The sequence below is a fragment of the Cyprinodon tularosa genome, unplaced genomic scaffold, assembly GCF_016077235.1.
Source record: "Cyprinodon tularosa strain WSP-4 unplaced genomic scaffold, ASM1607723v1 ctg243, whole genome shotgun sequence".
Classification (NCBI taxonomy): Eukaryota; Metazoa; Chordata; class Actinopteri; order Cyprinodontiformes; family Cyprinodontidae; genus Cyprinodon; species Cyprinodon tularosa.
This window is the reverse complement of record NW_024038903.1, coordinates 582,230-606,620: the sequence shown is the minus strand read 5'-3', so window position 1 is coordinate 606,620 and position 24,391 is coordinate 582,230. Positions and strand designations below refer to the sequence as shown.

General features: G+C 38.1%; 1 protein-coding gene across 4 annotated transcripts; it reads right to left on the bottom strand.

The window, feature by feature from the left end:
• Positions 1-1,550: 1,550 nt before the first annotated feature.
• On the bottom strand, positions 1,551-20,316 carry LOC119785210 (tropomyosin alpha-3 chain-like). 4 transcript variants are annotated; one of them, XM_038287714.1, is made up of 9 exons: positions 19,975-20,315; positions 16,114-16,239; positions 6,678-6,811; positions 4,631-4,748; positions 4,448-4,518; positions 4,287-4,362; positions 2,732-2,794; positions 2,559-2,628; positions 1,551-2,054 (listed from the first exon to the last, which is right to left on the bottom strand). In XM_038287714.1, the coding sequence occupies exons 1-9, from the start codon at positions 20,086-20,088 to the stop codon at positions 1,972-1,974; spliced, it is 855 nt and encodes a 284-aa protein (XP_038143642.1). In that variant the 5' UTR covers positions 20,089-20,315; the 3' UTR covers positions 1,551-1,971. The 4 variants fall into 4 exon arrangements, with proteins under 4 accessions (XP_038143642.1, XP_038143644.1, XP_038143643.1 ...); XM_038287715.1 differs by lacking the exon at positions 1,551-2,054 and adding an exon at positions 2,173-2,379 and having other exon boundaries at positions 19,975-20,316; XM_038287716.1 differs by lacking the exons at positions 16,114-16,239; positions 19,975-20,315 and adding an exon at positions 10,862-11,129.
• Positions 20,317-24,391: the final 4,075 nt, after the last annotated feature.

Genomic DNA, 24,391 nt, shown 5'->3' with positions numbered 1-24,391 from the left:
GTATTCCAATACTTTTTACATGGTTAGCTTTTATGTGTTTAACTTAATTCAATGATGTATAAAAGACAATTATACAATGTTCTAAGAATGGAGTTTATGACTTTTAGTCCATGTTACTTTGCAGAGCCAAACATTGAGATCAAGGTTTCAGTGTAAAGATGTTGTAGCATCAGATTAACCAGAGGGAGTCAGCACACTTATGCCTTCTTTATTTTTAACGCCCTTTATCTGGATGTATAATGTGAAGCCTTGTCTTATGAAAATAACCTCATTATTTTACCATGGCTTCATAGCAGTACAGATATCAAACATGAAATGTTACAGATTATATATTTATTTTGTCGCAATCATTTAGGACACATCAAGTCATTTTGGAACTTTCCTTATATCCTGCCCATAATATAATGAATTACTTCACTAAGGGTTAGCTGCCAATAACATGGTGTTTTTTCCCAGACCAGAATTTGATGCTTCAACAGATACAAAACAAATTCACGGTTTTCTTGGAGCCAAAAGAAAACACAGCATGTTTGCGCATGCCTTCCCTCTGCTTGCTCTTTTTCCATTATAATTTTTTGGATGAGTGTTGAAATCGTCTCTGGGATGCAAGTCGGAATATGCAGAAAGGACATCCTCTAAATGAATGCCCATATCATTATTACCATAATCCGGAGTCTTTTTTTTATGCTCTGGTTTCTTTACCTTTACAGTATTTAATCTGGGGACTGAGAGGCAAGCAGGTTTTATTCAAAAAGCTGCTCTTTTTTTCTTTTGAAGATAGAGAGAAAACATGGTTCCTATTGCCTATAGAGGAGAAAACATCCCTAGCGCTGTAAATCTGTGGTTTCCCCACATGGTTATACTTTGTTTATGACCAACCTCCCAAGAGTTCGGGTTGTCATAAAGCTATGTCGAGTTTAATCTGATGAAAGCATAAGTTTTAAATCTGTGATGGTATAAAAGGCCATGCTTTTTCCTGCATACCTCCCAAGACAGACAGATTCTAGATTAGATACGGTTTCTATAGAGAGATGGTGTGCTGCACATGTCCATTAGCAAGCTTTTAAGATAATTAACATCTCTTCTTACTCTGCATTAATATTTTGAGTTTAAATAAAAGCAAGTTAACATGTGGTATTGATACTCTATGACAAGCATCCCAGTTCCTGAAACGGATGTCCCACCACAGCTCACGCTCTCTTGAATTTTTGAATGAGAAATTATAGATCAGTACTGTAGCTCTGTACTTGCAACCATCTCTTATTATATGAAAACCAACTAACATCTGCATTGTCTAAATTACATATTTGTGTTTTTTTTTCCATTTTGAAGAGCAGAAAAACTGCCTCCTTTACTTATCATATATACTCAGAAAACAAAAAAGTAGGTTATTAACTATAGGTTAGACACTTTGATCAAGTTAACAAATTAAGAATAACTCAGAGATGTTTCCAGTTGTATTTCTTTAATAAAGATTGTAATGGCTGCCAATAATACAGGGATTTTTCTTTCTTTCCACAACGAATAAACGTTTAAAAACTCAGTTTTGCTTTTTTTGTTACATCTTACAGAGTGAGATTTATCAGCAGCACTAGAAGATGACATATCTTAAGACTTTTGACACATCTTTATCAGGGATGCCAAAAGAGCAGAGGGTGTCAGGAGCTGCATAGTGCCTGACATCATTAAAAGCTTTATTCACTCTCAGTGTTTGGTCAAGAACAGAATTTCCAGCACCAATACTGAAATTGCATGGACCCAAAACCATTAGTTAAAAAAGTCATAGAAAAAAAAGGAACCATAAATATAAAAATGAGCTACATGTGTTAAAAAAGTCACAGATACGTAAGGAGATGTGGAATGACAAAAAAATGGATGGCATGTAGAAAAAATTATTTTACAAAAAAATTGGAGTATTAATTTTTTTTAAACTGTGCTTTGTTCTTGTATTTTTCTTTTTTTTTTTCTTTTTCACAAGCTATTGAGCTCTTGCAGCGTTTGGTCCAGAACCTGGTGCATTCCTAGGTTTTCTTCCTTTGCCTGCGACAGACTCTCTGCAATAAAGAGGGTGTCATCAATGAATTGCATGATCACATAAATGTCTGGGCTTTGAAAAACATAATCATGTTATGTGGAAAACAGAAAACTACAAGTGAAAGAACAGAGGCAGGAGAAGAGAGAAAAAGGTCTTTATTGTTTTTAGTTAAATGCAAACTGAAAAGAGCAGGATGGGAGAAGAAATGCTTAAGAATGCAGAAAGAAATGAAGAGCAAACATCAGAAGCCAAGTGGGAGCTTCACAAGGTGTTCATATCATTGAGGGCATGATCCAGCTCCTCGCTGATAGCCTTGTATTTCAGCTTCTGAGTGTACAACTCATCTGAAGTCGGAAACGGAGGAGGAGAAAGCAGGGGGAGGGGGTTCAGAGTCAAGTGCAGGTCAGGGCAGAGGAAGAGGAGAGAAATGAAAGAGACCAGCTTAAATATAAACTCAAGTACGACTTTACAGAAGAGATCAGTGAAGAAGAAAAGAACAGATTGGAACAGAAACAGGATGTACCTTCAAGGTCGTCTATGGTCTTCTCCAGCTTCGACACTGTTCTTTCTGCAAATTCTGCACGGGTTTCCGCCTATAGTACAACACAAAAAGAAAAAAAACAAGCCCACCACAAACATTAATCATCCTTATCCAAACAACAAAAGCATGTGGACAACCCTTCAGTTTGATTTTACCTCCTTGAGTCTGTCATTCAGGATTTTAATCTCCTCTTCATATTTGTCTTCTTTCTCAGAGTACTGCACAGAAAAAGAGCGGCTTCATCAGTTTACTGCCATGGTAGTTCATTTAAAAACATTTGATTTCAATTTACTTTTTCGTTTTTGCCTAATATTTTAATTATTAAAAAAACACTCTAAAAGTCTTTTATTGAGATTCTCTGTGATAAACCCACACAAGGTGATAATCCTTTGCTCCAGCCTACAGTCTTCTTCTTTAGGATGTTATTGTACTTGGCTCCATTTCTCCCACACTGGACCAGTCTAGTGTTTGGATATTCATCTAAACGGCTTAACTTAAATTGACTTTATAATTAGGGTATATATCCATTCATCTTACTTGGTTCCTCCATCCTCTCCAAAGAAAAGCAACCCTGTAGCATGATGATCCCACCACCATGTTTCACAGTGAGCTTAGTGTGTTGAGGTTAACTTCCCTTGTTAGTTTAAAAAAAAACCTAAACCTGAGCCTGTCTTCCCCACCAGCTTGCTGTGTCATTTGGTCTTCAAGATAATGTTCGTTCTCTAACTCAGTATTTCCCAAGCTTTTTTGACTCGTGTTCCCCGTTGGGCATTTTGTCTTACATTGAGTCCCCCTCTCAGTCAACAGTGTTGTTAATTGTTCAAAAGTGGAACGTACAATAACCGATTATAAATATTTTACTAAATCTTTCAATTTGAGCAAATAATTCTTAGGTATTTTATTATTGTCATCTCAAATGAAAAAAAAAAAAAAAAAAAAAAATATGTTGCCTGGAAGTTAATAAGGAATTGAAATATATACAAAATAAAATCATACTATAAACATGTATTCATAAAACAGGAGCTCCTCTTAGTAACTCCTTTATAATCACATTTAAACTTGATGAAGTGGGAACAAAATACAGGAAAAAGTATAGTTAGACTGACTTAATTAGTTACTTAATTAATTATTTTGTTTTCATCAAGACACCTGAGCTGATCTGATGAGCTCCGATAGCTCAGTGTGAAAAACAGCTGATCCCAGGCTGTTCTCTACATCCAGTCCGTTAAAGCTCTGTCAAAGCTGAACTCAAAGAAAAACTTACATTTTGGTTGAAAAAAAAGCTTGTTCTATTATTTAGTTGGGTCCTCACAAAGCAAAACAGATCCCAGCCCTATTTCATTTACTACCTAAGAAATAAAATATGCTTTCATGTACCCCTTGCAATGCACTTGCAGACCACTAGGGGTACGAGTTCCACCAGTTGGGAATAATTGCTCTAAAAAACCTCTGAGACGTCCTAATAGAGCTGGATTTGTACCATAAGTTTGGCTTACAACATAGGTGCTCTTTGAAGTCCATTAACTGCACTACATTTTAAAAAAAAGGTAACAAGGTTCATTATAAAAACGAGTTACATGCTTTTCTATTCAGCCGCTATTACTTTGTGTGGATCTACCAAATAAATTCCCCAAAGCATATGGTGTGTGAATACGTCTGTTTCTTCTATAAGAAGTGTTGAGTAGGAAAGTGTGTAATCTGGACTGTTACCTTATCGGACTGAGCCTCTAGAGACTTGAGATTGTTGGTGACATTTTTGAGCTCTTCCTCCAACTCGCTACACTTTCTGCAGGGGCAGAGTAAAAAATTATCCGTTATTAGCACTTATCAGCACCTACCCACCATTTGTTCTGTTTTTTCCTTGTGCTTACAGTTCAGCAAGCTCTGCCCTCTCCTCCGCCCTTTCCAGGTCACCCTCCAGGATCACCAGTTTGCGAGCAACCTATTGAGAAGGAGGCCGAGAAAGAGAATCAGCACAAGGCGAAACAGGAGCAGAAATAAGATCGGGTTTGTTTGGAGAAATGTGGAAGAATAGCTCCGATTTGAACTAGCACCTCCTCATATTTGCGGTCGGCCTCCTCTGCAATGTGTTTGGCTTCTTTGAGCTGCAGTTCCTGGATCTCCATCTTCTCCTCGTCTTTCATGGCTCTGTTCTCAATCACCTTCATGCCTCTAAAGATGAGAAGATGTAAAACGTTAACAGGGAGACAGACCTCAGCAAAGCGATGCTTTTAAATTAAAGCAATGAGAAAATCTGGAAAAGATTAAAAAAGCAGACACACACTATACAGTTAAAGCTAAAATTATACAAATTATACAAAATATATATTAACCAATAGTTAATTTCAAGAGAAAAAGAAAGATGTCATTTTTTTAAAGTACTTGAGAGTTTACACTGTTGTTCACTCAGTTTTATTATTTGTTCAATTTGAACAATTGCCACATAGGTCATATTTGTACATTTCTTTTATTATATTTTAACAAATGTCAAAAAACTGAGCAACCCCTAGATAAAGTAAATAAAAAATATAATATATTTTTGCCTTAAAAGAGGTTTTAGATTTGAATAACAACTATGGTTCCCAAATTATTTTATGTTGGGCTTGTTTTTTACCTCTTCGAAAGACTTTTGATGCGTTTCATGTTGGATCAAGTTTTATGAGACGGGCATTCCTGAATCTTTATTTTTTGGTACTCTAAGTCCATACAGATAAAATGAGGTAACTGTGTGCTGCAGGTTTTTATGGTTCATAACAGCGTTAACCAACTTTTGAACAGTGAAAGCTGTAAACTGATTGTGGAACAGGGTACATGTTTGCTGTTATCTCACAGCTGCAGCTGCTGCAGCTAGAAACCACTGATTATGACTGAAATCCTGATGTCATAATGGACTCAGAACTGAAACCTTCAGAGGCAAATAAAGGCAATTACCAGGTCAGCCTTTTATAAATCTGAAGAACATCCCAAGGATTAAAGGACTAATTTCCAAGCAGCATCTAGAGAAACTCATTCATGCATTTATCTTGAGTATAATTTATTACTCAAACAGTGTCTTGAAAGCTTTGCCTAAAAAGTCCATCAGACAGCTGCAGCTGATCCAAAATGCTGCTACCTGTGTTCTCACTAGAACTAAGAAAGTAGAGCATATTAGCCCAGTTCGGCTGTCCTTCCACTGGCTCCTTGTAGCTCAGAGAATAAACTTTAAAATCCTTCTGTTAGTCTAGAAAACACTGAATGGATCAGCATCTCAATCGGTCTCCGCCAGTCACGTGACATTTGTTGCTAAGACGCCATTTTAGGTGGAAAAGGCGTAGTGTAAACAACCGCAGCATAGCTAAACGAAAGACTAAAGGCCCATTTACATAGCAGCCTGTCCAAGATAAGTCATTACAGTTAACATAAGCCTGAAAACAGGGGCGGATTTAGGAAAATCGGTCTCCGCCAGTCACGTGACATTTGTTGCTAAGACGCCATTTTAGGTGGAAAAGGCGTAGTGTACCGCGCCCGAGGTAAACAATTGACGTCACTTGGCGGAGACCGATACATAAAAAAGTTGTTGTCAGTGTTTCAACCTCTCAGACCACTCAGGTCTTCTAGTTCAGCCTACTCTAGATCTACACCCAGAACTAGAACAAAGATGGAAAAGCAGCATTCAGTCCCTATGCTTCACTTATCTGGAACAAACTCCCGAAAGACTGTAAAAGTGCTGAAAGCCTGAGTTCTCCTAAGTAAAATTAAAAATACTATTTGTTTAAAACTGCCTTTGACTGTTGAAGTTAAACTATTAACTGATGTATTATTAGTTTAAGGTTGTGGTCATGCTGTTATATGTGTCTTTCTACCTGCTTTTATTGTATTCTTTATCTTTATTTGCTTTTATTGTTTTTTATTTTCTTCTATTTCGTTGTTTAATTCATGTAGAGCACTTTGAATTGACTTTGTATTTAATTGTTAGATAAATAAACTTGCCCGACAATTGTCCAAGACATGCTTAAGTTTGATCAACTAGATTTTCCTTCTTCTCCTGTTCTGTTCCCCAAAATACAACCAACTCTCTGTAACTAATAACTTCTGAGCAGTGTAGGTCTGTGTCTGTTGTACCTTTCACTCTCGTCCGCAGCCTTCTCTGCCTCCTCCAGCTTCTGCAGGGCCGTGGCCAGTCTCTCCTGGGCTCGGTCCAGTTCTTCCTCCACCAGCTGGATGCGTCGGTTCAGAGAGGCCACTTCGCCCTCGGCCTTCAGCCAGACAGAGAAGAAATAGACAGAGACTTGTTAGAGGTCAAAGTTCAGATGGAAAACATCCAGTGCAGGATATTAACGATGCAGCTGTAATGGCATGATGAAGTACTGTGATTTATTTAGATATTATGGAGCGTTTGACCGAGTTAAATAGGCAAAAAAGATTAAATTGCCAAGAAAAGTTCATATTTGGACGCTTCACAGACATTTGAGTTTTCCTGCTAATGCCACCAGGAGAGGGAAAGTGATTCTCAGCTTTCTTTGTGCAACATCTGATAAAATTCCAGGCATAAGGACGTCTTCATTCCAGCAAATACAAGCTTGACTTTGGTCTGTCCTGACTTGCATGGAGGTGTGAGAGGCCTAAACACTCTACTTAAATCCCCTTACATCACATGCATTCAGTAGAAATTGAAAATGAGGAACAAACTGAGACATGATGAGGCTGTTTTCAGTATCAAGGCAGAACCATGGTTTAAAGAGTTGCTTTCAAAGCTGAAAACATTCCCATCCAATCATTAGACCCGCTGAGGGTCTATAATAGCGATGCTGTTGCTCTCTGCACAGGGGTGCCAGATGTTGGGAAATGGAGTCTTCAGATTTCATCATACATCTGTTATTTATTGGTTCTCTCTGATAAGTTACATAAAAACAAGTAGTTGTTCTGGAGCTGATTCCTGCAGCCCTAAGATCTTTTGATGAGCAGCAAGAGAAGGTTTCCTAGTGACATGACTCGTTCCTGAGCAATGCAGCAATGCCCTTTCCCCACTTGTTCCTGTGCACTGCTGTTTAGCTGGCTGCTCTACTTTTTCCTTCTCTTACTAGAGGAAGTCCCTTAAATAATGTGTGGAAACCGAAGGTCCCCTAAATACATTTTGTTTTAGGTAATAGTGCTTTAAAAAACTAACACTTTAATGAAATTTAGCAGGAATTGTATTTCTTTTCTCATGATGTCATGCTGTCTCACTTATTCTTTTGTGAAGAATTATCTCTGTTCTGCTTTTCATAAAAAGCTCTGGACTTTGCAGCCTGAGCAGGGACTTTGAAAAAGAAAAGTGCTGATGCTGAAAAACAGAGCGTTCATTAAACCCTAACAATGTGAAAAGCTTCAGCTGCGTAGCTTCTTCACAACCTTTTTCCTGTCAGGCGGACGTTTCCTGTCTGCCTGATATCTCAGTTAACCATGTCTGTTCCCTCCTTCCTGTGTGAAGACTGAAGAGGAGGAGGAAGAATAACAGAATCTTCGTTTCCAGAGAGGCTGTGTGTGAAATTGGGTTTAGTCAAAAAAAAAAGGGGTTAAAGGAAGAAAAGGAGACAAAGGCTTTATGGATGTTAAAAAAGGAGTAAAACTGTTTCCTAAAGCCTTAAAATACTGGCCCTCTGTCTTTACATATCATGTCACTAAATAATGTTCCTTGTACCCATGAAATGTTAAGACTTTTTTAATTTATTTATTAATTTTTACACACAGTACTACAGGGATTGGACTTACTCCAACTCATGAGTCTTTACAAGACATAGGAAATTGTACCTACATTTTTAACCATATTGCAAAATAAATAAATAAAAAGTCCAAACTCTGAGAGAGACCGCCGTTTCTAACCAAAACCTAACTTTACACATCTGATATAATTCCAATATATCAGGTGTGATTAAAGCAAGGTAACAGTGGCAGTAATAAAATAATCTGGTTAAACTTTCACACAAATAATATTACCTGCCACCAATATTTGTTGCATTTTAAGTCATTTAAAACACATGACCAATAGTAGGATGTTGTGCTTCTCTTTGAAATATGTAAGGTAGGGTTTCCCACTTAGAACCAGAAGCTAAAATCCTTAAATGGGAAACTGGGGAGTGTCTTAGCAACCCCAAAATTCAAAACTCTAATATGGCAGGGGAAAGTTGTAACTATTGTTTTATATAGATCTCTAGCAGTAGCTTATTTTATCAAGCTTTTTCTACACATTATGCTATACAAGCTTTATTAATGATAATGTACCTGTATTGTGTTAATAGAAAGAATTTATGGATACATAATTTTACAGTTTTGCAGACATTCGTATCACTATATGTTGCAATTCCTAATTAGTTTTCCATCGTTCAACTAAATATACTTCATTCAGGTGAAAAGTCATTCCCAATTCTAACGTCATGAATTAAACAAACACAACGCGAGTCTGGTGATAGAGTACAACAAAAAGCCAATTTGTATCATAAAAGTTGTAGAACAGCTGGTTTATGTAAAGATTAATGCAACATAGCAACAATAGCTGGAAGTTCTTGGTTAGCTGTGGAACTCTTTGGTTCCCACTGGGGTGGGGTTTTTGGAAATATTTACTACTGCTTGAACTACTTTGTAAACTTCACAGGTGGAGTGAGATCATTTGATATCAAAATGCCAACAAATGTAACAGGCAAGCCGAGAGTTAAACCGTTCGTGACAGACCTGAAACGGGTCGGCCAATCATGTAGCAGAATCTTTCATAAAAGGAGCAGCAGTGGCCTTATAAGCATACATCCTTGTGGTTTCTCATGGCTCCCACAGACATTTGGTACCATGACCGGCTTAAACCACACTTTGGTAGGTGGGCCACAGGTATTGCTCAGAAGGTTCTGTTGAATGTTGCACCTTTTCAAAGGGATTTGATCCGAGCAGTCCCAGAAACCTGAATGCCACTCATCATCAATCTGGCTTGTTGGATTAGATTACAGTTGTTCCGTTATGACTCCTGATCAAACTAAAAGAACCCTGAGCAGGTAGCCACCTGCTGGTAGATAAAACGCATCATTGCCATATTACTTAACTCTTCACAGTGGAATGAGGATGAAATTTTAATAACAAAGTAGGTCCTTGGTGGGAAAAAACTGAGAAATAGTAGGTACAAAATATCCCTGTAGAAATTCCTACTTGCTGACTAAAAATTTGGACAAGCAAAAAACCTTGAAAAGTAGGAAATGGCAAGAAGGTAGAATGTCCATAACATCTCACCCAGTTTTAAATGGTTGTGTAGAAGCATTGGGTGAAATCAGTAATTATTTGTTAGTTTATGAGAATAGTTCGACTGGCCATCTTTGCCTGCTAAACAAACCTCTGCTAATACAGGTGTTAATGTTATCCCTCTATTTGCTCTCACATATACAGCTAATTTGCTTCACATTAACCATTTAAATAATTGAAAGAATTTTTTTTGTTTGTTTGTTTTGTTTTTAAGCATTTATTGGTAAAGACAGCCCAATATGTGGTACATTTACTGTTATAGAACCAAGGTCTTAAACTGTTTCAGTGAAGCAAATCACAGCAGAGAAAATGTTATAACTAAAATAACTTAAAACAAAATTAGCCAGTTTTTTCTTGATATGCTACAAACAGTTATTGGCAGGTCATATACTACAAAATTGCTTTTTATTTTATTTTAAAATCAGTAAATGTATAGGGCTAAACCAATGCATCTGCTAACAGTACCAGCATTGCCATACCATCCCTATAGTGATAGATTATGCTTTGGCTGTTATATTTGTTGTAATTTTGTCTTTCCTTTCAAAAATTACCCTCACTGCCAGCATAACAGTTTTTGTCTGTTATAGTACTTAGAAAATACTTAATTTAATAAGAATAAATATTATTAAATATATAAAAATAATAACTTAAAAATAATAAAGTTGGTTATAAATGTACCAGATAGAAAAGACCTAAAAGGTTGCACATCTACTTATAATGTGGTAAAAATGACCCCACTGTGGAAGAGTCCCTGCATGGATGTGGGGCGGGTGGGAAGTTAGGTAACAAAGCCTTGAAAAAGTAATCCAATAACGAGTTATCTGATTTTAAATAATAACAAAACAAATAAAATGTAACAAATTCACATCTGGGCGGATGTTTAGACACTCCCTTTGCTTTATGCGTCTTTCATTATGGCCATTGCTCTGTCATTAGTTCTGAAATCTTTACTTTTTTTGCAAAAAAGAAAAAAAAGAAAATGTTTAAGAGAAGCTTTAAAAGCAGACAAAGTGTTTTATCCTGGGTTAAATTATTAAGGAGCTCACTTTTTCGCGCAGTTCCCGTTCTGTATCCAACTCCCTTTGTACTTCCAGTGCGCGATCCTCTGCTTCATCAACTTGCTGCTGAAGGCTTTGGATTTTCTTCTTTACCATCTCCATGATTAACTGCGATTATTCACTTTTATCTCTAACACACTAAAACTTTAGAAATAAGAGACTGAGAGATGAATGTTAAATCGAAGTTTCCAGCTTTTTTTTCTCTCCCTCTGGCAGGAAATCAGGGACGATGGGATGAGTTAAGAAAAGGAAAAAGAAAGAAAATGGGCTGGGAGGTTTCAGGAAATGTATGGCGAGATCCTCCAATCCCCGTAAAGAAAGCAGTCTGGGATGACATCACAGCTTTCAGGAGGGGAAGGGACTAAAATTTTTCCTCCTCCTAGAAAAAAAAGGAGTGGAAGTTTTTCTATTATGGACTTATAAGGCAAACAAGGTGTATGTTCCTGCTCTGATCACTGAAAGAGTGAGATAAGAAGGCGCTGCATTGAAGGCGTGGTTTCACTTGGTTGCTTCATGTACAGACCGGGGGAAAACAATGGGAAAACACAGGAATAATGTATTTAAACGAAGAGAAGTAGTTGGGTGGGGCGGTGATAATCCCACTCATCTGGGGTTGCTGACCTGTGCCATGGAATGTAAATTGATTTGTTTGCATACATGACCCGCAGCCCTGTTGGGGGGTCAACACACCCCTCAAACTCCTTAAGCTATGGAAGACTGGGAGTGCCACAATAAAATAACAAGTACGAATAAAAAAAACAAAACATTCAACAGCAACATGGAAAGAAGATGCTCAGTTAACTAGCAAACAACAAACGTCGTAATGAGTTAAGGTATCTATAATTTATACCAGGGGCAGAGCTATATGTGGGGGCAAGGGGTGGCCATGGCCCTTATACCCTTAGCCGATCATTGGCCACACCTGTGGCTACCCCTACCAATTTTCCCTCTATAAAGCCCGGCGTACACTGTGCGATATTTTCCAGTTGTGTGAGAATCTTTCGATCGGGCTGATTTTCAGCCTGATCGTGAGTCGTGTAGTGTACAGGGAGAGCTCTGCACTCCAGCTGGAGTCCCACGGGACCCAACGCAAGGCAGTGCGACGCTGGGACAAATATTGAAAGCTCATTGCAGGTGCGGGCGGGAGGGAGAGCGTACAGTGCGGGTGCGGGCGGAACGGTGGTAAGCGGCAGACCCACAAACTAAAAACATGTTTTAAAATGTAAAATTAAATGTAAAATAAAGTCATGAATTATCAATCAATGTCTATATATATATATATACACCACAATGTGCTGGATATTGCAGTTCGTGCAACCTAACGCGCATCATGCATTATGTGGTGAAGAATTGCCAGTAATGTGCTCAGCTAAGCACTGTGTGTTTAATTCCTCAAACTTATGACACAAATTGCCTTGAGCAGTAGGCGAACAGCGGAATCATGCTGGAATTGCGGACGGGAGCAAAAAAACTATTACAGGTGCGGGCGGGAGCGGGACTGAAAATCATAATTCTTTGCGGGACTGAACACTGCGGGAGTGGGTGGGCCTCTAACGAGCGGTGATCAGTCTCTCACGATCACCTCCCCATCAGGAATCGTGAGGTCGGGACCTCCTGGGCAGAGAAGGATTCTTCTCTTTATTCTTCCTCTCAGGCCCCGTCCACACGAAGACGAACCCTGGCCTAAATGCACAAATTTTTCACCAAACCAGCCTCTCATCCACACGAAGCCGGCGTTTCGGGGGTCTGTAAATTATCTTTTTTTTATTCAGCCTTCAGAGTGGGAAGATTTCGAAACGCCGTTTTCGCGTTTCCATCTTTACGCTCGAACCGCATATTTTATTTTTACACGCATGCGTCATAGCGTCGCCTCTAAACACGCATGCGCGACACAGTATCACAACAACAATGGCGCCGTTGCTGCTAATGCTACTCACCCTGCTGTCGGCCTTACAACAGAATCTTCTTCTTCTGGAATATCTCCAGGAAGAACAGAGCAATATCGACGACATAGTTCAGCACCTGAATTTGACTTAACCACGAAAATGGACCCGCAGGGCAACCATGTATAAATATTAGTGCGCATGCCCAACATTTCGTTGCTTATTTTTGCTTTGGCACCACAGCGCCACTTGCAGGCCTGGCATACATTTTGCAGCGTTTTCATGCATTCGTGTGGACGCTCACATTTATTTTACGTCTCCGTCTTTACGGCAAACGTTTTGGAAAATATCAGCGTTTCGTGTTCGTTTTGACTTCGTGTGGACGGGGCCTCAGATGTAAACTTAGCAGCGTGGCAGTGATGCATGAGTGAAATGCAGTTCTTTCTGTAAAATTGACAGACCGTAGTAGCCACATTTGCTCAGAAAGTCTTTGTCCAAATACGTCGTCACCTTTTCTTTTTAGGGCTTTCAGCACAAAAATGCACAAATTCCAAAGGCAGTGCGTTTCACGATAGTGAGCTTAATATTCCCCTTCTACTTGTTTGGCTTCTGGATAGACGCGTCAGGGCAACTCACTGCGGGGCTGAGTCCAACGGGGTTTTTAGTCGTGCAGTGTGAGCAGGTAGATCGCATGAGAGCGTCGGGCCGAACATAAATCGTGAGCTGTGAACTCACACTGTACGATAAACCCTGCAGATTAGTTGTACAGTGTAAGCAGCAGCTGCATGCAATGATTGAAAAAAACCTAAACAGATCATGACAGGACCTGCTTTAGTTCTAAGTGATCTGGAAAACCTCCTCAATAGATCCATGGATTCTGCTTTCTGATGTGATTATGATGTTTTAGTGACTTAATCAACGTCTGAACTTTAATCTGATCAAGGTTCTGTGGCATGACTTCAAGCAGGCCCACCATTCTTAATAATCCTTCAGTGGGATAGAATTAAAAACTATCATGAGAGTGCGGGAAATTCCTCCACAGTGATGTAAAACATTTTCCATTACTGCTAACTCTTGCCAGCAGAAACTGTGATAATGGGTGGCACAGGAGATTTGAGGGCCAGGTAAATATGGGCTGATCGGCTTATATCCCTGAACAGATGAAATGACATTTTCAAAACTATGTTCTTTATAGTTATTGTTGTGATATTTGTCTAATATTTAAAGTAGTCTGATGATCTGAAACCTGAAAGTGCAAATAAAAAGCAAAACTGGAGGACAAACTACAACAGGTTTTACTCTTTTTTTCATAATTTCTACCTGAATTATTTCCTTTTGTTACAGTTCTTTTTACACAAAATAAAAATATCTAAGAATTAAGTGCTCTCTCTGAGAAAGTTTTCCTATAAACACTGTATAGCTCACAAAAGTTTGTTTGCAATTGTGGTGTTTTTGTACTATTCAGGTATGAAACCTGTTTGTTTCTAGACATTTCATATGCACCATGCATAAACTCCAACACCCCATAAGTACCATTGACTTATGACAATTTCTACTCTGGCTAAAATGTAATTTTACATACGGTAATATTTTTTAGTATTTGCTTTTCTTTATTTCTGTTAGAATCTTTGAAAATTGTTAATTTTTCTGGTCTATTTTTTCCAAAAGTATTGTTTAAAACTAAAGAAATGCCCCTCTTGTTTTAAATCTATGGATATGTTATCAACTCATCTATGGACCAATAGATATTTTCAATCCCCCATGACGTGTTAGATTTATACTGATATAAACGGGTAGATGTTAGTGGACAAGTGTGTGAGTGTGTGCATGAATGGTTGAATATAGTGTAAAGCACTTTGGTCAAGTCCCCTGACTTAAAAAAGTACTATATAAGTACAGGCCATTAACCATTTACGATGACGGTATTTAAAGAAGTTAATAGTCGGTATCTGCTATGCAACAGTTGCTATTCAGTCCTCACTTCCATCCATAATCGAAAACAAACATAAAAAATAAACATGTCCACAATTTTTATGGATAAATTTTCACATGTCAAATTCCTGTTGTTAATGTTATGATCTGTTGGCATAGTCTTAATTTATGCTTTGATTTTTGATTCAGACAGTTTTGGTTCTCCGTAGCCCTTTTCTTTTCCTCCTTAAAGCTCACTTTGGATTTATCGTCCCCCTCTGACCTTCTGCTAAGGGTTTTCATGCTTCAGCTCCCTCAGGGTATGGCAGTAGAAACCATTAGCAGAACACACCTGATGTCATCTGATCACACTGACCTAAAACTCTAAGGTTTGAAACTTTGAGGCATTTTCTCACCTGCTGCATTTATCAAGATCCATGTTAGCTGCATCAGAGTACACCTAGAAATACATTATATCCCCAATGTTCACATTGTGTGGCGGCGTCTGCCATTTTAGAAAATAATTAGCCTCTGTTACATTTCGCATTTTTTATTGATCTCAGATATTAAACATTTTATAATTGTGATTCTGCTAATCTTTTCCTTTGCATCCTATATTATTTCAGTGTTTTTATTTTTATGAGCAGACTAAGCAGGCCTGCCTCCAGTGCTGTTATGTAACACTTGTGGTTTCAATTAAGATTTTTCCTTATTGGATTCTATCCCTTATAATCAAAGATGGTACATGCAACGCATATAAGAGGGAAACAAAGTTGCTCTTTAAAAGCCGGCTGCCATTAAATGGTCCGCAGTGTAGGCTGGACCCAGTGTTAAATCTCCACCCCTAAAAAGGCCAAAGCATTGATTTCATTAGACACTGCAGTCTGGGGTTCTCTGTTTGCTTAAGCTGCATTCCTGACATTCCTGCTCGGCTACAGGCTGGCCAAGTTTTGTCTCTGCTTGAGAAACAGCTCAGTTAGCGGCCTTGGTGAGGCAGCAGTAACTTCCCAGAAATGGCTGGGTTAAAAGATAGATGTCTCCCATTTTATAATAAAGTGTAGGTTTGTTTTTTTTTTAACACTTGAGCTGAAAAGATTGATGAAATAAGAAGTTTTAGATTCTTTGGAAAACAAATTGTTGTCATTCTTTTTTTTTTTTTCCTTTTTTGACCTCATTATTCATAGCCTCTACACTTAAAGTATTTGGCTTATCCGTCTTTCTTTTGTCACTTTACATATATCATTTTTGTGGTTTGGGTAGTAAAAAAGCACACTCAAAATAGGAAACTTTCTCTGCTCCTCCTTTGTTTAGCATTAAAGGGCTGTTGCTCAGTAAAGTCCATCTGTGAGAGTGGATATCGATACTGTACAGGGAGGAAACCCAAAGGTTGTGGTGGTAGGGTGATTAATGAGTTTCAGATGGTGAGGGACGCTGTGGTTAACTCACATCTGCAGCCTTTTTCTCTGACAGTTCCAGCTTCTCCTGAGCATCCTTCAGGGCCTCGGAGAACTTGTCCAACTCATCCTCTGTCCCTTTCAGCTTCTTCTGCAGAGCCAGCAGCTCGTCCTCCAGCTGAGACAAAAGAAAGGTTACATAAACCTACTGAGAAAACAATGCCTTTGCTCTGTTTATTTAATAACAATAAAGTGTCACAACTATCATTTTTTGTTGCTGTTTTTTGGGAGCTATTCAATCTTTTTCATGTATAGCGTCCACACATTTGTATTAACAAGATTTTATTTAACAGAGTAAACAACACATATTAGGATAACACTGCAAAAATTGAAAGGAAAACAACGTTGTTTTTTATTGGCAATCAAATATTAAAAGTGTAACTTGCTTTTTTTTCACATTTTTTCTTTTAACCCAGATATGGATATATATGATATGGAACTAAAACTGAACTATCTGGTGAGAAAACGCAGCATTTGGGAGGGAACTAACTTTGCTCATCACCTTAAACTTCCATGTACCAAATATACTTGTGGCAGCACGATACTTTGGATTGCTTTTCTTCAATAACAACGGGGACTCTGAAAAGGCTTGATTGGAAGATATATGCAGCTACATTCAGGGCTATTTTTGCTGAATGCCTGTTAGTTATCACAAAAGATCTTCTGGGTTGGAAATATAACTTTCATATAAACAAGAACTTTAAATATTAAGTTAAGAATGAAGAAATATTAGTAAGAATGAAGCTGTCAAAGAACAGATTTAAATCCAACAGAGAACCTGTGGCGAATTTTGAAAGTTGTGTAAAGATGCTCTTCAGCATTTTTTTTAAGGGACTGTGTAAATCTTTGTACACTGAAAAATGTGACTTTTTGTTGCAGTAAACTCTATTAGAGTATTCGTCATAATTTCTACTTTGTATTTAAAATTAAACCTTTTTTAATGTATTAAATGAATTTTGGGGAAAGAGTAAATTTTACTCAGATATCCTTATACTATTTAAATTTTTAATAGCAGTATGTACGGTACATAAACCTAAAAATACTACATAAACTTTACTCTAAAAATGCACCATTTTGAAACGCATGCAGGGCTCATGAGCAACGTAGCTCGCAGCAGGACTGATTCTGTTCAGACGTCTGGATCACACACAGAGCAAGACGTAGTCGCAACGACAGTCATTTTGGCAGGGTGCAACAGTACTGCAAAAGCCCACTTGCTGCTCATGGGACTAATATATACCCTGAACTTGGCATACCCTGTTGATTGTATTTGAACTGTCCCCAAAAGTAAACACCCTAAAGTTAAAGTTGCTTTCCTAAATGCATTCATGACTTTGTCATCTTAGGGTAGGAAAAATGTGGCATCAAATGTGGCAGCGGATGCAGCAAGAAGGTTCCGGGTTTGATTCCCGGCCGGGGGTCTTTCTGCTAGGAGTTTACATATTCTCCCTGTGCATGCGTGGTTTCTCTCCGGGAACTCTGGCTTCCCACAGTCCAAAGACATGACTGTTAGGTTAATTGACTTCTCTAAATTCTCATTTGGTGTGAGTGTGGTGTGAATGGTTGTTTGTCCAGTTTGTCTCTGTGGTTCCCTTCGATAAACTGGGTGGACCCCTGGGTGGTCCAGGGTGGACCCCACCTCTCGCCCATAGACAGCTGGAGAGAGGCACCAGCACCCTTCGCGACCCCAATTGGGATTATTGACAGAAAATGGATGGATGAATTCCAGTTAGACTGTCAAATGTCAAGCACAAGAAAATAATTAATATCTACTTAATTACTTAGTAACAGCAAATACTACTGGGATATAAGATTTACTTAAAATTTTGATTAAAATGCTGTTTTTGCCTGTAAAAAACAAGTACACTTTACTTAATTTGTTTAAATAAATCTAATTTACAACGTAATTAAGTAGCTGTTACTTATTATCCTCACAACTGTAATGTCTTATGGAAGGTAAAATTCACTTGATACTGGCAAGTGAGTGTTATTTGATATTGCAGCATTAAATTTGTGTGCAAATACTTGCAATATATTTTTTAAGTAAATCTTATGTGTTCCTTTTTATTTAAGGGCATTCAAATAGGGAGAGCTGAATACTAATGAATGCTGCATTTTTCCATTTCTTTTGGAATATTTTTAATGTTGAAAATTATAATTACCATCCTTATATACGACTATAAACCTCTAAGATTTAATGGTAATAGGTTGAAACATGACAAGATCTTGGAAAGCTTTAAGAGGAATTCCTTTTTTTTTTGTAATTTATTTGATAATTAACCAAACATTGTTTAGCAAAACTCTGTAATTATAGCTCTGGTTGAATCTGGTGATGGAGGACATGAATTAGGGAAATCTGAGATACTGCGCTATTACTGGGATATATTTTCAAAAACAAAGAAATTCTGTAAATGTTTATCAGGCATTCTCATTCGGCTGTATCATGCTGTGAAGAGTTGTTCCCTGATGCTTTGGTTTATAAGCAGGAACTGGGGCATTTCTAATGAACAAACTCATCGCCCCTGGAATTTTCAGAATTCCTCTGTAATTTGGGTGACCCGCTCCTCTAATTACCACTGGAGTCTGAGCCCAGTCCTCTTTGTGGTGAATGTTGACATTGCATGTTACTCTGTATATTTTCAGTGTTCTCTGTTGGCCAGACTGCACCCTGGTGTACAACTCTTCCTGCCAAGAATAGCAAATAAAGTGTCTCGGTGCAGCTCTAGCATCTTGGCTATGCTAAGTAAACCAAAGAGCTCTCTGTGATCTTCTTGAATTTCAAGCTGAATGTTCACTCATGTGAAAGACATGATGAGGGTCCATATGTGCAGTGCCAGTGATAACTGTCACGCCTGGAGCTCTTTGAGGGTATGATGAGGAGCAGTAGCCTCCAGAGGGATGGAGGGATTCTTTCCACTTGATTTAATGGGGATCCTTTAGCTTTACAAACCTCTTCTCTGTAGCATTCCTTCAGTTGGACCACAGAGACAACACCATCCACAGCTCTGCAATAATTACCTCCATTTAGTAACCCTTAAATGCCCTATTACATGTTTAGATCCTGCTTTATTTATGTGAAGCGAGATAAGTACGCTGTCATTAGGTCAGAGGCTTGGAAACGTCCGACTCTCCAAGGCTCGTGTGCTGCAGCACCAAATAAGGATATAAGGGATCAGTGATGTTTTCTCTTAAGACCTCAGTTCAGATAGCGATGCTGAGCAAGATTGATGGAAAAGGAGGGAGGATTAACTGATGGAGAGGAGTGCTTCCAGCAATGCAAATAATTATTTAGCTCAATACGATCACATAAATTTAAGGTGGATCTAACTTTTTTTGTGCTTCTAGGATACATAACATGCATAAGAGGGGGCTCAGTATCAGCTGCTGGCTAGGAAAAGCCCCTCTATCATAACATTATTTACCTATACCGTTTGTTATAGTATTTCACTTTTTTGCGTTTATTTTATTTAAAAAAAAGATTTAAACTCATAAAAAGATGCATATTTATAATTCTAGTAAATGAATCAAAGATAACGTAGATTTTGAATTATCAAAAAGATAACTTTTTACTTGTTTTATGCAAACATATTCATTATATTACTCGGTAAGTCTTGAATTTGCCCCTTGCAGATACATAATGTTGCTGAATGAGAACCTGAATTCATAAAACAGTTTCAAAATGCTTTAAATATATACAAAACTATTATTGACTGTATTATTGTGCTTTGATGTAACTGTCATTTCTCCCTGTTTTACAATATCTAAAGTATTTAAATCTTTATTTTTCCTTACATAAATAGGAAAAAAGATGTATTTTGAATTCTGGTACATGAAAAGAGATCAACCATCTCACCTGCTTGGATTTATCCTCTGCCTCCTTCTTGTCGGACTCGGCCTGCTCTGCCCTGTCTATGGCATTCTCCTTGTCCAGCTTCAGCATCTGCATCTTCTTCTTGATGGCCTCCATGGTGACTGTTGGCTCTTGGTGTCCTGCAGGGCTCAGAAAAGGGGAAATGTATTACTTTTTCTCTCCTTCAAAGGAAGATGCCTCACAGGAGCTCTTGCCGGGCTGACTGCAGGGAGCAGTTTGCGGATGGAAGAGGAGAGAGACAGGGGGATGCAAAGCAGGAGTCAGTTGAGCTCTGTGTGATTTAAACTTGAGTGGAGGTTTGGAGGCAGCCCCAGTCCCCCGTGACGGCCCTTTCCCACCCGTTCACCCCGTCTGCCACTCCCCAACTTGACTCCTGCAGAATTTACTGTGTACCCCCCCACCCCCACCCCCACCCCCCCCACCCCCTCCTACTCCCTAATCTAAACTTCACCTCTCAAGAGCTCTTTGGAGTAAAAACATTTAGGTAAATGTTCAGGCAATGTCCTTATTTGGAGAAGAGTAACAGATAAAACATGTGAGAAAATCTAGAGCTAATAAACGTAAAGGAAATAATTAATAATATAGAACTGTTTTATTTTTTCTTTCCATTGCTCTTTAGACCATCTATATGCCTGCGCTCTAACTTTGGAATGCTGAAAATGATGTTAATACCAGAGACGGTTAGAAAAAGACATAGTTTTCATTCTAGTGTTGAAGGAAAAAAGAATTGGGTGGAAAATGATCCAGCCAAAGAAAATCTGGGGGCGATTTCAGTCTGAAAGCCGCATCCACAGCAGACAGGCGGAGTGTTACAGTCGGGCTAAGAAGACAAAAAAAAACCCACAATCACTCCAATTAGGATCCTGCTAATTAATAGGAGTTTGACAGGCTTTTATTTATTTATGGTCTCGGATGAATGATTAAAAAACATGCCAAATGTTGCAAGCTTCTCAGGCTGGTTCTAGGAGTTAGTGATATACACTTGTTAAACTTCTTCAAACTGAAACTGTGCTCCAAATTAGCAGATCATTGTGTCAGACCAGAAGGGAAACTAAAGGAGACTCAAAAGTAAGAGGTGAAAACTGCAGCTCCTTCCAAGTACTTTGCAAAGCACATAGGACATTGTGTTGAGATACAACTACACAATGTAATACATTCATATACAAATCATGATTGCGCTGCTATTTAAAATATGATATAAATCCATAATCAGACCCACTGAGCCCCAACTTAATAAATTTCTATTACGGATGCATGTTTTTTCTCTCTTTACGTAGGGCGGTAGGATATGGCAATGAAAATTATAAATATCACAAGCTAAGACTTTCATATCAGATGATAACTATTGCTTAGTGTTTTGTTTACCTATTTGAAACAAGGAGAAAGCAACATGAATTTAATTTGTAACCACAGCCCAACAACTTTTGAAAATAGGTCAGCCCTGCTTCCAACAATGCTTACTTCCTTTGATATTGATCAGAGTCTCTTACGATATATAGATATTAATTCATTACCCAGCTCTGTATCTACAAGTGTGGCCTTTATGGAAACACATTTCAGCCTAACCTCTGTTATTTATTCTTGTATATTTATTTGTAATCTGTGGAGTAGTTATTTCCAGACTTTGACTAGGCCACTCTGATGCATTCATGTGCTTTGATCTAAATCATTCTGCTGTTTCTGGCTAAATGGGTAGGGTCATTGTTTGTGTGTCCCCTGAGATCCCTGCATGTTTGTGCCAAACTAGAAATGTCTAATTATTGTCCTGTTGACTGACTGTCTCACCTGAGCTATCAATCTCAGTTTATCCTCGATCCTCTATTCTATCAGTTCAGGTGGACAGCCTCTAACATTTTTGGCTGTTAGTATATTTTTCATACCAAACCCTTATTTAGCTTTTCTATAATTTTTTCATTGTGCTGTCTAAGCCTGCATAAAATTATTTCTTTATTGGTTTTACCTTTTGATTGCAATTTATGTATTTTTGTTGAATACAAGTAAAGTGAGCCCAAATCAGATTAATACCAATATGTCATAGTCTTCTTTGTAAAATATGTTAGAATGATAAATTACATGTTTTTTGTATAATTATAAAAAAAAAAGAGGGGATATCAATGTACAATAAATACAGGGATAAATTAATCCATGCTTTTAACCTAACATGAATAATTACAAGTAAGTAGTTTACATGATTGTCATAAATAATTCAGTATGAATACATTCAATCTATCATAATAAAGCTACAGTATCATTGTGGGTCTTCATGTATACCCTTAGCACTGAAGTCGGTTGTTCTATGGGCTTCATGGGGAGTATTGGGGTGGTAGAAGTAAAGGGGGGAGCTCAACTAAAATATACATACAAAAATAGACATTTTATATCTGTCATTTGTGCCCTAATTAACGTTTTATTGCTTCAACGCATGTGCATAAAGTCCGAGATGTCACCTCAACTTGCTACTAAATGTAGGAAAACAAACTGGCTATCTGAGGTGTGGTGCAGGTTATTGTTTCACTTGTTTGTTTGAAAAGAAGTGGCATCTTTACGACGTATGTCTGTTTTTGTGGATGTTTGCATCATAAGAGCAGCCCTAAAGGGAAGTAATTAGGGTGTAGGGTGTAGTTTGCAGCATAATGAGTGGCCTACCCACAATCTTTTGTGCAAATATGCTATTGCCATTGCATTTGATTGGTTACCCTGCACTGCTAGTCCAGTTCAGACCGACTGGATTTGGTGGTTAACACCAACATAAAGTAATTAATCTAGATCCTTGAGGTATTAATTGTATATGTTTTTATCCTAAATATTTATTATAAAATGAAAACATAACTTTATATATATATTTTTTTACATTTTGTAAATGCTCAATGAGATCATTCAATTGTATTTTTTTAGCTATAGATTTCTGGCACTTTAGAGTTCTTTAGCTGGAAGTATAATATAATAACAACCAATAACAATTCTGTTAAGGCCGCATGTGGAGCTGGTTGACAGCTGCCTTTTGTATCTCTGCTTCTTTCTGTATCTATGTTTCTGTCTCCTTGAACCCCAGTCAGCCTCAGCAGATGGCCGCTCACACTGAGCCTGGTTCTGCTGAAGGTTCCTTCCTGTTAAAAGGGAGTTTTTCCTCTCCACTGTCGCTACAAGCATGCTTCATGTGAGGGATTGCCTTCGAATCAAAGAGTCGATGCAAACAACTGGTTTTCCTTAGATAGAAAACTGAATCAATTTGACTGTATGAGCTGGTTGAATTGTAAAGTGCCTTGAGATGGCATGTGTTGTGAATTTGCTCTACATAAGTAAACTGAACTGAAGTTTATTGTATGATTAATATAAGACTAATAATTCTCCTTAACAGAATAGGGAAACAGTTTTCCAACCAGAGATGAGCAGAGTAATGACAGTTTGATGACGTTTAAATTGTACAGTGCCTGAATTATGGTTTTAATAAAAACTTTAGGAAATGACATGTACCGCAGCAAATACTTTTCCTCAGACCTTTACTCCAATAACTAAAAGGGCTTAGAGCATAAATGGAAGAGGAAACACTGGGAGGATAGGAGAAGCACAAAGAGACGGGGTGAATCAGAAGGGGAGTGAGAGAAATAAGAACCCTCCCACAGGAAATCATTGCTAAACCCTCTTCGCCTTCTATGGTAAAAACTCTCCCAAACGCCACAGTATCGTCTTGGGAGTAGACTCACAGTCCCGCTAAGTATAAATTACAAACTATTTGGGATGATGGAACAGACTAGAGTTCCTTCATGAAGAGCACAAGCTGCTCCAGTTTGTTTGCAATAGTGGGAACATCTACACATCCACTTTTGCTCACATGAACACTTGAACTCAGTCCATGTCACAAGACAATCATGCTTGCCTGATTTTCACAGTGTGCTGTAGCAATCCCCACGTGTGACTAACCCTGTGTAACACCTGTGTGATATCACCAGACTGGCACATTTGTCAATCAAAGTAAGCATGCCAACATTTGTCAGCTCTAAGGTTTCTGCACAAACATGTTCCCAAAGAATCTATTGACTGACTAACGATGTCTAACTTTAGAGGAAGCATTTCTTATCATGGTTTGTTTTACCAGCTCAGCATGCACCATAGTAGTTTGAGAACTGATTTAAAATTAGTTTTATATTCTGAGATCCATTTGGAAGAAAACACTTGTACTTAAGTTTCAGAGGACCTTTTCACCCTGCCTCTCGTGTTTACAGTACTTCGTAGTTTAAGAGTAACAGATAGAGGATAAGTTGCTTTGGTTAAGAGAATCATAATTTATTAGCTGATAAAATTGCAAGATTAAAACATTGGATGCAAGTTCAACTCCTACAAAGCTCATATCATAGTGCATTCATACAGTGCCGTCTCATATTAATCATTTAATAGGGCA